Source organism: Zingiber officinale, chromosome 5B (genome assembly GCF_018446385.1).
Source record: "Zingiber officinale cultivar Zhangliang chromosome 5B, Zo_v1.1, whole genome shotgun sequence".
Lineage (NCBI taxonomy): Eukaryota > Viridiplantae > Streptophyta > Magnoliopsida > Zingiberales > Zingiberaceae > Zingiber > Zingiber officinale.
This window is the reverse complement of record NC_055995.1, coordinates 18375254-18386278: the sequence shown is the minus strand read 5'-3', so window position 1 is coordinate 18386278 and position 11025 is coordinate 18375254. Positions and strand designations below refer to the sequence as shown.

Here is an 11025-nt window from a genome sequence, read left to right as displayed (position 1 = left end):
GTACTCCTTCGGTTTGCCATGCAGAACTTCAAGAAGGGATTTCTGCCGATGTCACATGGCGTGAGTCTTTCGAAGACTCAAGGTCCCTCTTCTAGAGAGGAGAGAGACCGCATGGATCAGATCCCTTATGCCTCAGCCATAGGGTCTATCATGTACGCCATGCTATGTACTCGACCTGATGTCTCGTATGCTTTGAGCATGACGAGCAGATACCAGTCAGATCCAGGTGAAAGTCACTGGATAGCGGTCAAGAATATTCTTAAGTACTTAAGAAGGACTAAAGAATATTTCTTGATATATGGAGGCAATGATGAGCTAACTGTAAAGGGTTACAGTGATGCCAGCTTCCAGACTGATCAGGATAATTAAAGATCACAGTCGAGGTTCATGTTTTACTTGAATGGTAGTGCTATGAGCTGGCAGAGTTCACAGCAGTTCTACAACGTTTCCATCTCATTTGAGAGATTATCGATAGAGGAGATGTGGAGATTTGCAGAGTATCTACAGAGGCTAACATCGCAGATCCCTTGACCAAGGCTTTGGCACAGAGAAACCATGATGGTCACACTAGGTCATTAGGCCTTAGAGCCTATACTGATTGGCACTAGTGCTAGTGGGAGATTGTTAGTTAGAGCCCTAGAGCCAATCATTTGATGATTATATAGACTCATGTATATCATATTCTTGTATATATATATTAAGGCATTTGGTTTTTTGGTTATTATGCTTATTTGTATTAGTGCCAGATAAAATAAGTATAGTAACGTCCTTGAGTAGAAGGTTCTTACCTATATCAATCGATTGGTTGAATCGATAGTGAGATGATATAAGGAACACTACTCTAAATCATTCCTAGTCGAGTATTAACATTCAGGGACAATGTTAATACAATAAGACTAGCATGTAGGTCAGCTCGATGACTTGATCTCACAAGTCATGGATATAGAGATATCAAGCTGACACATAGGTATGCATTAGAGAATGTATACTGAATGACCCGCCATGAGAAAGTATCATGGATCGTTATATGAGTGTCATATACTTTCTCATGTGGCTATTAATATGACTATTAGTCCTTTGACCTGAAGTCACCATGGATCCCTACATAAGGAGTTATGTACTTTGGTTTCGTCAAACGTCACCCGTAACAGGGTGGACTATAAAGGCGATTACTGGGTATGTAACAAATTATGCAGAGGGATGTGAGTGATGTAGATGAGATCTATCCCTCTCATATGACGGGAGCGACATCAATATTCTTGATAGAGTTAGACCACGAAGTGCAGCGAAAAATACAGAAACAAATCACACAAGAGGTTGGTATCTTCGGCGTTGCTTGTTTCTTCGAAGATGTGCAGCGAAAAATACAGAAACAAATCACACAACGCTAACACGGTTGGTTTACTTGGTATCCACCTCACAAGAGGTGACTAGTCCAAGGATCCACACCAACACACACACTCCACTAAATAAAACTCTCCTTTATGGTAACTACCAAGGGCGGAGAAGCCCTACAAGACTCAATACAAGAAGAAGAAAGGGTAGTAAAGAAATACAAGCTTACAATGAGTGCACAAACCCTAACCCTAGTTTCTTCTTCTTGCTTTGATCCGCCTCTTGACTTGGAAGAGCCTCCAAGAACCTTCAAGAACTGGCGATCTCGAGCTTGAGAAGAGCTGTGGAGGAGCTGGTGAAGATCTGAGATGAATCGGTGAAGAAGTGCCGAAGACAACGCTCGCCTGCGGCTCAAATACGACTCAACGGTCGGATCCCGATCGATTCGATTTTTCCCAATCGATCGGGGAGGCTTTGGATCGATCCACGGATCGATCCAGAGCGCCTCTGTGCTCTGGAAAAAATGCCTGGATCGATCCACGGGTCGATCCAGCGCTTATCGCGCGAAGCAGCAGCGTCCCAATCGATCCACTGATTGATTGAGACCTCTGGATCGATCCACTGATCGATCCAGAGCTTGGATCGATCCACTGATCGATCCAGAGCCTGGTTTTTGCCCAAAACCAAGTCCCAAAACTCCCAAACCAACATCCGGTCAACCTTAACCTGTTGGTACGTCATGCCTAGCATCTAGTCACTCCCTTGACCTGCTAGGACTCCCTCACCAAGTGTCCGGTCAATACCTTTGACCCACTTGGATTTTTCTTTCATGCTAAGTATCCGGTCACTCTCTTGACCTACTTGGACTTTTACCTAGCTTAACTCACCAGGATTTTCAATCTGCCTAGCTTCACTCACTAAGACTTTCACCTGGCTTCACTCACCAGGATTTCCATCTGCCTAGCTTCACTCACTAAGACTTTCACCTGGCTTCACTCACCAGGATTTCCATCTGCCTAGCTTCACTCACTAGGACTTTCACCTGGCTTCACTCACCAGGGTTTCCTTCCAGTCAGGTATACCTACTTGACTCTTCTTCATTCACACTGATAAGTCCCTGATCAGAATCTCCCCATATGAACAACTGCACCTGCATTGTCCATGTGTCTACATGTATTGTCAAACATCGAAACTATGACCAAGACTCAAGCTTGGTCAAACCAGTCAACATTGACCTAAGGGATATTGCACCAACAAACACAATGCTTAAGCTTCCATTGTTGATGCTCTGAGTAGTACAAAGTTAAATATTATAGTTGAATTAGTTGTTAGAGCATCTACAACGTCATTAACGCGTCACGCGTTAATGACAATATATTATTATATATATATATAATTTTTTAGCGCTGTATCCATTTTAACGCGTTCAATTCGTTCAACGCGTTAATGTTACAGTGTGTGAATAGTGCAATCACGTAATGTTACAGTATGTGAACAATACAACCACGTAAATATTAACGCTGAAACTTCAACAGCGTTACAGATGCTCTTAGAGGTTATAGTAGTTACATGTACTCCTTATAAGTAAGGATATTATCAATATTTCTTTTTTAAAAAAATAAAGAGATTTCTATACATCTTTATCTACACACCCTTAATATTCTTCCAAATATGTGAGGGGTGTTTAGAAGTGTGCAAGATAAGGACGTGTAAATTATCAAAAATATAGATTACACATCTTCATATGTTTGGACATCCAAATACTTGCGTCGGCACTCGACATGTGAGGACGGCTAAAAGTATACAAAATAAAGATTATCAGATACCAAACGAGATCCTCTTATCTGCATTTTACGGATAAAGAATGGATCATAAAAATAATTAATTAATTTAGATAGATCTTATCTATTTAATAAATGAGATCTATTCAAGTTAATCAATTAATACAGTGATCTATTTTCTACACTGCATTTTGGGTATAGAGAAGATGCTCTCGTGGGTACTTGGGTGGGTATCTAGACATCCGCCTGGAAATGTGCAGGATAAGTACGTGCATGCTAAAATTACTCTATTAGTATATATTCGAAAACCCTAGCTTAAGTGGCAGTGAACGCTTTCTCCCGATTTCGTAGCTGTCAAACTCTCCTCCCTTGGGATAGTCCTAAAAGTTCGGTTTAGATGTTTTCCCCTTCTTCTCCTTTCATCTCGATCTCACCCGATTCCGTATTGTTAAACTTGGATTTGGCCGTCAGTTCTGGCCTTACAACCATCTGCAAATTAACTTTTTTTTTATTTGTATTTTTTTTGGCTATATTTTCACAATGTGACGCTCCAATTCCTTGAAATTCTAAGATTCCTGGCGTGCTTTTTTCAGACAGAGTGAAGTTTAATCGAGAACGATGGCTCAGATGCATGCAGTCGGAAGTTCTTCATCTCCCAATATTGCTCACCATGGTAAACCAAAATTTCCATGAAAATTTATAATATTATGCTTTTCAACTTGTTTTGGTCGTGTCACCATTCACCTTTTGCTATGCGGAGTGCGATTAACGACTGGAATTTAATTATCTTGCTTGTTGAAGATATGTATCTCGCAGAGGAAAATTTTGCCATTTATGTGATGCTGGGATTCAAAAAGATAAATTAAAGTTCAAGGATTTGAGACCAAGTTGTAAGTTGAGCCCTAATGGCAAAGGGATTTAAGAAAGATTTTAGACAGCTTAAACTCAAATGTATGTAGTGTATGTTTAGCTACGTACGGGATTGATGGTGGCCAATTTTATTCAGCAGTAGGCAGCAAGAAAAAAAAAACGTAGAATATATGTTTACACAATAAGGATACTGAGACAGATGCATGACAATAGGTGTTTCACCACCACAAAAAGTGAAGGGAAACTAATTGCAATGAAGTTGACATGTCAAAGAAGACGTAATTCCTTTGAAAAATGAAATCATTATAAAGAGTAAATTTCTATATAGTGAATTGGTAATAATCTTTCTTTGAAAAGAAATTTCACTTTTCTCTAATTTTTCGGATTCAAATTGTTGTTGCATTCATCTAGTTACTTGTTGATTTTATACTTAATTTTCAAGTAGTGATATTGCACTAAACATGGTTTGATGGCTTAAAAATTTGAAGTTGGTGGCTTCTTGTTGTTCCAACTTGTACAATCAATGAACGTGATGTGGTACATGCCCCTTCTAAATTTTCTATAACTGCAATGCTACCAGTTCTTTCACTTTGATAGCCATAAAGAAAGTCAGTTAACGAATCATGGAGTAAACTCTGATAGCTATAAATAAAGCAAGTTAATGAATCATGGAGTAAACTCTAATAGCCATAAATAAAGCAAGTTAATGAATCATGGAGTAAACTTTAATAAGTATCAGACCTCCTGCCACCACTTGTGTTTTGAATTTTCAAAATTATAATCCTTGAAGGGTTTTCAGTTCGTCAAGGTAATTGTGGCTGCCAGAGGAAGCGCTGCTTCTACAAGGAGGTATTAGGACCATTTATATTAATGCTTCATTTTCTGTTTCTTAGATTTATATTTTTTGCTATTAGAGTAACATGCTAATAGTTAAGATAATATGCTGATAGATCAATGCAAGAGTGATAGGATTCTGTGGTAAAATATCCAGTCACTATGACTTTCAACAAAAATGTGCAGTTAGGTGCCAAGGTATCGGGGATGCCTTGAGCTTTTTCTTGCATTTGATCTGAAAAGCTAACACCATGTCTGTTCTGTAATCATCTCAAGTGTGTTATTCTCTAAATCCTTTTCTATTATGTTTGCAAGTGCAGGTACTCTAAATGTTATGGGTGGTGGCACACAGGAAGATGTAGTGAATTCCAAGAGGACTGATGTCATGGGTAGCAACAATGGTGGACTGCGTGGTAAGCTGAACAAAATTGTTTTAGCTTATAGTGGTGGTTTGGACACCTCGGTAATAGTCCCTTGGCTAAGGTATGATGCTTTTCTTACATGAAAATGGATTTTGGTGTTGTTCTTGCTTTCTTGCTTTTATATATTCCATAAGTACATTTGGCTTCTTGAAGTATAATTTTTTTCTTTCCTGATTCTTTCATTACTATCAATCAGTCATAAACAATCAAAGGACTGCTTTGCCAAGTATTAATATTAGTTTACTGTGCCATGTATGTTTATCTCATTGTTGATGCAGCATGAATGGGATGGAAAGTTTATCTTCCTCGGGATTCACTGTAGATCAAAGGAAACGGGAGATAATTGGTTGTCTGTTAGGAGATTAATTAATTGAAAGAAATATGATGGGGTGTTCTTTAGATGGCAGGATGTTTGTATGATGGATTTCTATTGATCAACAGAAGATATCTATGGAAGTGGGCAGAAGATGATAGATTTCTAGGTTATTTTAGATCGTCTATAGTAACCCGAATAGGACAACACACATCATCAAGGGAAGGGTGGAGGGATCATGTGGTTGTGAGCATTTTATTTAAAAAAAATATCTGCTTTTTTGGATATGTAAAGGGAAAGAGAGGTAGAGAAGTACGGTGAGGCTTAGGAGTGATAATATTCTCTCTCTCTTAATTAATTTATTTATTTTGGTTGAGAGTGGAAGGTAATGGTATGAGGACATTTTCAAAACACAAAATTCTTTGTTGGGTTTACAGGAAGGTAGTGGGTTTTGATGGTCCTTTGGTTGTTGTAAAAGGGGTGGGCAATTAATTAAGTGTTGGATTAAATGAGTGATGAAATGATTGGGATTAGAAGGTCGTTCCATACAATTTTACAAAGGAAAAAGATGAGTAACAGTGTAGGATGATGGAAAGGAATTGGATCACAAGTAAAAAAGATGGTTGGACTTTGATACTACTTGATGTAACATGAGTGGGATGAGATAACTTTTTGTGCTAAGCTAATCTCAAGGGGTTGTTCCTCAATCAGCAATCTTGCAAGAGAGGGAATAGTTTTAGAGCAATTAATACTTTAATAAAAAATTTGAACAATGAAAAAAAGGAGTTGAATATCTTATATACAATAGCCATTATATAGACCTAATAATAGCTTAATCTTCTAAGATCCAGTGCAACACAGACTAGGTAAGCTATGAAAAATAAAAATAATAAAAATGCTAGTTTTTAAGTAAGAGCAAAATAATATGGAAATTAGACCAGGACCCTGCTTATTTTGCACTGGTTTGTTTTCAATTGACCCATAATTTTGCATCACTTGTACTTCTAAGTGCCTTTGTCTTGGATGTTTAAGATAAAACCAAGGTTACTGCACTCTTGTTATTCCAAATCCATATCTTGCACTGATTTTTTTGATCTCTTTGATATAATTGTCCCACAATCATCTGACTGTTTACCATCCCTGACTTGCAGGGAGAACTATGGATGTGAAGTTGTATGTTTCACCGCTGACGTTGGTCAAGTATGTGATCAACATCCTGTTTCTTGTTATAGTAGATTAATGTGCACTTTTTGTTCTTCACTTCAAGCTAACAATTGATTGCTCAGTTCTTGATTCATACATTTTTATTGGTCGTTTGTGTATATGAGTTGAATGTATTTACTAATGTCAAACTGACTGATTTTCTTTCATCTTATCTGCTAATTCTTCTCTCCACCAGGGTGATTTAGAGATGGATGGTTTGGAGGAGAAGGCTAAGGCTAGCGGTGCAAGTCAACTTGTTGTGAAGGATTTAAAAGAGGAATTTGTCAGGGAGTACATATTTCCTTGTTTGCGGGCTGGTGCAATTTATGAAAGAAAATATTTGCTTGGAACATCAATGGCACGACCTGTTATTGCTAAGGTGGTGCTTATACAGATACTTACAGTTTGAGTGCTAGTAATAATAGTTTTCTCTCAAGCATCAATTTCTTTAATCACCTGCTGGATATTTATCATTTTTCACTACAGATTCTTTATTTTTCATTAATTGTGCCTCAATGTTATGTTATTTTTCATGTTAGCTAAATGGTGTTTGAATTTCAAGGCTGGTGATGTTTGGTATGAAGAACTTGGCATCTATATGGCTGAAATTATTAAATTTAGAAATATGTTCCTATAGGATGATTTTATTAACCTCTCTCTCTCTCTCTCTCTCTCTCTACATTTAGGGAGACTAATGCCAAGAATCTGTATGACCCAACTATTCATACATAGAAGCAACAATGATATCAAGCAGGGAAAATAATTTGTCTTATGTATTCTCTAATAGTTCTGTATTTTTCTTGTGCCCAATTGGTGGTGCTATGACATTACGAGCTTGGAGTAATACAATCGGACTTAAACCAAACTGCCTCTATATTTGGTTAGACAATGATATCAGAGAAAGTAAGTTTATGAAATATGAAGGTAGGAACCATATTTGCTGATGATGAAGAATCTACTTAAATTCACAAGATGGCAGATAATTTCTGGTGCTGTTGTAAAGAAAAAAATACTTAAACTTATATTTTTGTGATGAACTCTACATTGATTGTGAATTAGGCAAATAATGTTATTTATAACAATAGGCAATGGTTGATGTTGCTAAAGAAGTTGGCGCTGATGCTGTTTCACATGGATGCACAGGAAAAGGAAATGATCAGGTAAATGCTCACTAATTTTAATCTTTGTGTCTCTGTAAATGTATGCCTACAACATCTTTTCCAAATAACTTTGCAGGTTCGTTTTGAGCTTACTTTCTTTGCTTTAAACCCTGAACTTCAAGTTGTTGCACCTTGGAGGGAATGGAACATAACAGGGCGTGAGGATGCTATTGAGTATGCAAAGAAACATAATGTTCCTGTTCCAGTTTCAAAAAAGTCTATTTATAGCCGAGATCGGAATCTTTGGCACCTTAGCCATGAGGTACATAACTTCTAGTGTATTTTTTTCACTTGTTAACTGGAATGGCATTGAGGATTTTTCTACAATGATCTGAGTTTCTGGTCAACACTGTTTTTACTAGTTGGAGACAAGTGGTGTGATACAGTGATAGTATAATCTTTATTTTTTATAGTTTCTTTCTTTGATTGAGACTACAACTTAAATGAACAGCTCTTTTCATATTCATATCTGTTTTTTTTTACTGATGTAATTGCGTTCTGTTTGCTGTTCCATTTGTTGTATGTTCAGTTGTTAGCATCTTCTGAAAATAAAATGAGGTTGGAATTTTGATAATTATGTAGGGTTGTGTGATTCAAGCAGCTCACTTCTTAGTCATATTGTATATAGCTGAAGTTCTTAATTCTTAGCTCTCCTAAGAACTAAGAGTTTCACACCAGCATCTCAATCCTTGTAATAGTAGTTAGCATCTGAAATTGAACTGCTATTTAGATAAAAATTTCTAGATTTTATAGGAATCTACTATCATCATCCCGTTTAGTTCAATATTTTTTGTCATTAAGAATGTCAATGGAAGCCATCCACAAGTTTACAGCCTTCTTATAACATGTAATTTACTTGAATATTTTTTTACTCCAAAGGGTCATTTGTTATGTTTTATCTTTAAACAGACTTATATTTTAAATACCTTTGAATATGTAAAAAAACATAAAAACATGTATATGTGTGTTCATTCAACTATCTCCATGTGAAATTTTGTTTATGATTGGAAAGGGCGACATTCTTGAAGACCCAGCAAATGAGCCAAAGAAGGATATGTACATGATGACTGTTGATCCAGAAGATGCACCTAATCATCCTGAGTAAGCATGTCCTTCTCTATATGTGCACACCTTTTCACTTCCTGTTTATATTGCAAGTATTTACTTTTATTGTGCATAGCAGTTTCCTTTTAAATCATTTGTGATTAAATTAGATATCAAGAAATAAAATCTGTAAATGCTAACTCTTGCTTTTGAATTTATAAAAAATATCAAAGCATTTCGGAGATCTCTTTTAGACTCTGAAGATATCTCCACCTTGCAGTCAGATGTTCATTCAACACTTTGGTGTTAAAATCTTATGAAACTGTGTTTTCTTCAAGCTAATTGTTAGATTTTCTTTGCTTAACATTTTACATTGTTCCTATGATCTATTTGCAATCTGATGGCACCCAACTTTTAAAGTAAGTTTTCCTGCAAATGGGAAATTTAGAATTTTTTTTATTTTTATTTTTACTATATTGAACTCCTCCATGGCCCCCCTAAAGTTACTCATCTTTGTATCATACTGTGAAATAGTAGGAAATTTAGCAGCCACGAGCCTCATTTCAAGTTATGAATGAAATTATGTTTAATGTTCTACTGACTAACTATCTACACAATTAAAAATCAAAGAGTTACCTCATACATGGGCCTCGTTTGAGCTGCAGAATCAAAATGTCCGCATGAGAAGAATGTTAAAATACCAATTTCAACTTGTATATCATATATTTGGCTGCTAGTTTACTATGGTGTTCGTATGCAACACTTATTTTCAGTTTTACTGACAAAAAAAAGGAAATTTGGTAATATAGTTGAAGTTTCATAATCTTCAGTTTCTAATATAGTCAGTCGCCTCTGCCATCCGTGTTTTCTGTCATCCTTGAATTTGTGTCATAACTTATGGCTGAATTTTATTGTTCTTGCTCTTCACCAGCTGGTTCAATGACGGCATAGTGTCCCTGTAGCCAAACCCAATAGTTAAGACTGCTACTAGTTTATTATTCAATCTGCACCAGTCAAATGTTTACTTCTCTAGCGGATTAAAGTTTTGGAGATGTAGAAGGAATTGGAGATATTTCATCCAACATTTTCACTCAACAATCATGAATATTTTATTTGTTTTAGATATATTTGCTGCTAGACTTATTGCAGAAAATAACTAATATCAATAAAACCTTCAGTAATTAGCCTGCAAGCCTTGATTTCATTCCTCAGTGCTATTAGCTTTGTTTCTAAAACATGCAACTGATTTTCACATTTCATGTACCTTTGGTGTTCATCTAATTTCATTTTCAGATATTTGGAGATTGGAATTGAATCTGGCCTACCGGTTTCCATCAATGGAAGAAAGCTTTCCCCTGCATCCCTCCTTTCAGAACTTAACAAGGTTGGCGGGAAGCATGGCATCGGACGAATAGACATGGTTGAGAATCGCCTAGTTGGCATGAAGTCCAGGGGTGTCTATGAAACCCCTGGCGGAACAATCCTTTGGGCAGCTGCTCGCGAGCTTGAATCCTTGACTCTAGACAGGGAAACCATTCAGATGAAGGACTTGCTAGCACTCAAGTACGCTGAACTGGTGTACGCTGGCCGTTGGTTCGACCCTCTCCGCTACGCCATGGATGCCTTCATGGAGAGGATCACAGAGACCACAACTGGATCTGTCACGCTCAAGCTGTACAAGGGATCTGTCACTGTTACATCGCGGAAAAGCCCGCATAGCTTGTACAGGGAGGACATCTCTTCTTTTGAGACTGGAGCAATCTACAACCAGGCAGATGCTGCTGGGTTCATTCGTCTCTATGGACTTCCTACTAGGGTGCGGGCAATGCTCGAGAAGGGCCTATGATGTTTTTATCTCCTCTGTTGGTAGCAAATAGCAGTTCATCAAATATTCAAATGCTCAAAAAGTTTGGATGTGGCAGTGTGTTTGCAATTTCCTAAGTGATAGCCTGAAGGCAGATTATGATAAGTTATGGTTTAATCGTTTGTTTCATTCCTGTGCCGACTCTATCGAAGCAGTTTGTGAACTCTTTGTTTGATGTTTAAGAAAAATCTTTGATGCA

General features: G+C 37.2%; 1 protein-coding gene across 3 annotated transcripts; it reads left to right on the top strand.

The window, feature by feature from the left end:
* Positions 1-3316: 3316 nt before the first annotated feature.
* On the top strand, positions 3317-11025 carry LOC121984186 (argininosuccinate synthase, chloroplastic-like). 3 transcript variants are annotated; one of them, XM_042537007.1, is made up of 9 exons: positions 3317-3381; positions 3710-3789; positions 5141-5303; positions 6707-6755; positions 6955-7137; positions 7844-7918; positions 7995-8180; positions 8931-9019; positions 10256-11025. In XM_042537007.1, the coding sequence occupies exons 2-9, from the start codon at positions 3735-3737 to the stop codon at positions 10806-10808; spliced, it is 1353 nt and encodes a 450-aa protein (XP_042392941.1). In that variant the 5' UTR covers positions 3317-3381; positions 3710-3734; the 3' UTR covers positions 10809-11025. The 3 variants fall into 3 exon arrangements, with proteins under 3 accessions (XP_042392941.1, XP_042392939.1, XP_042392940.1); XM_042537005.1 differs by having other exon boundaries at positions 3371-3502; XM_042537006.1 differs by lacking the exon at positions 3317-3381 and adding an exon at positions 3445-3582.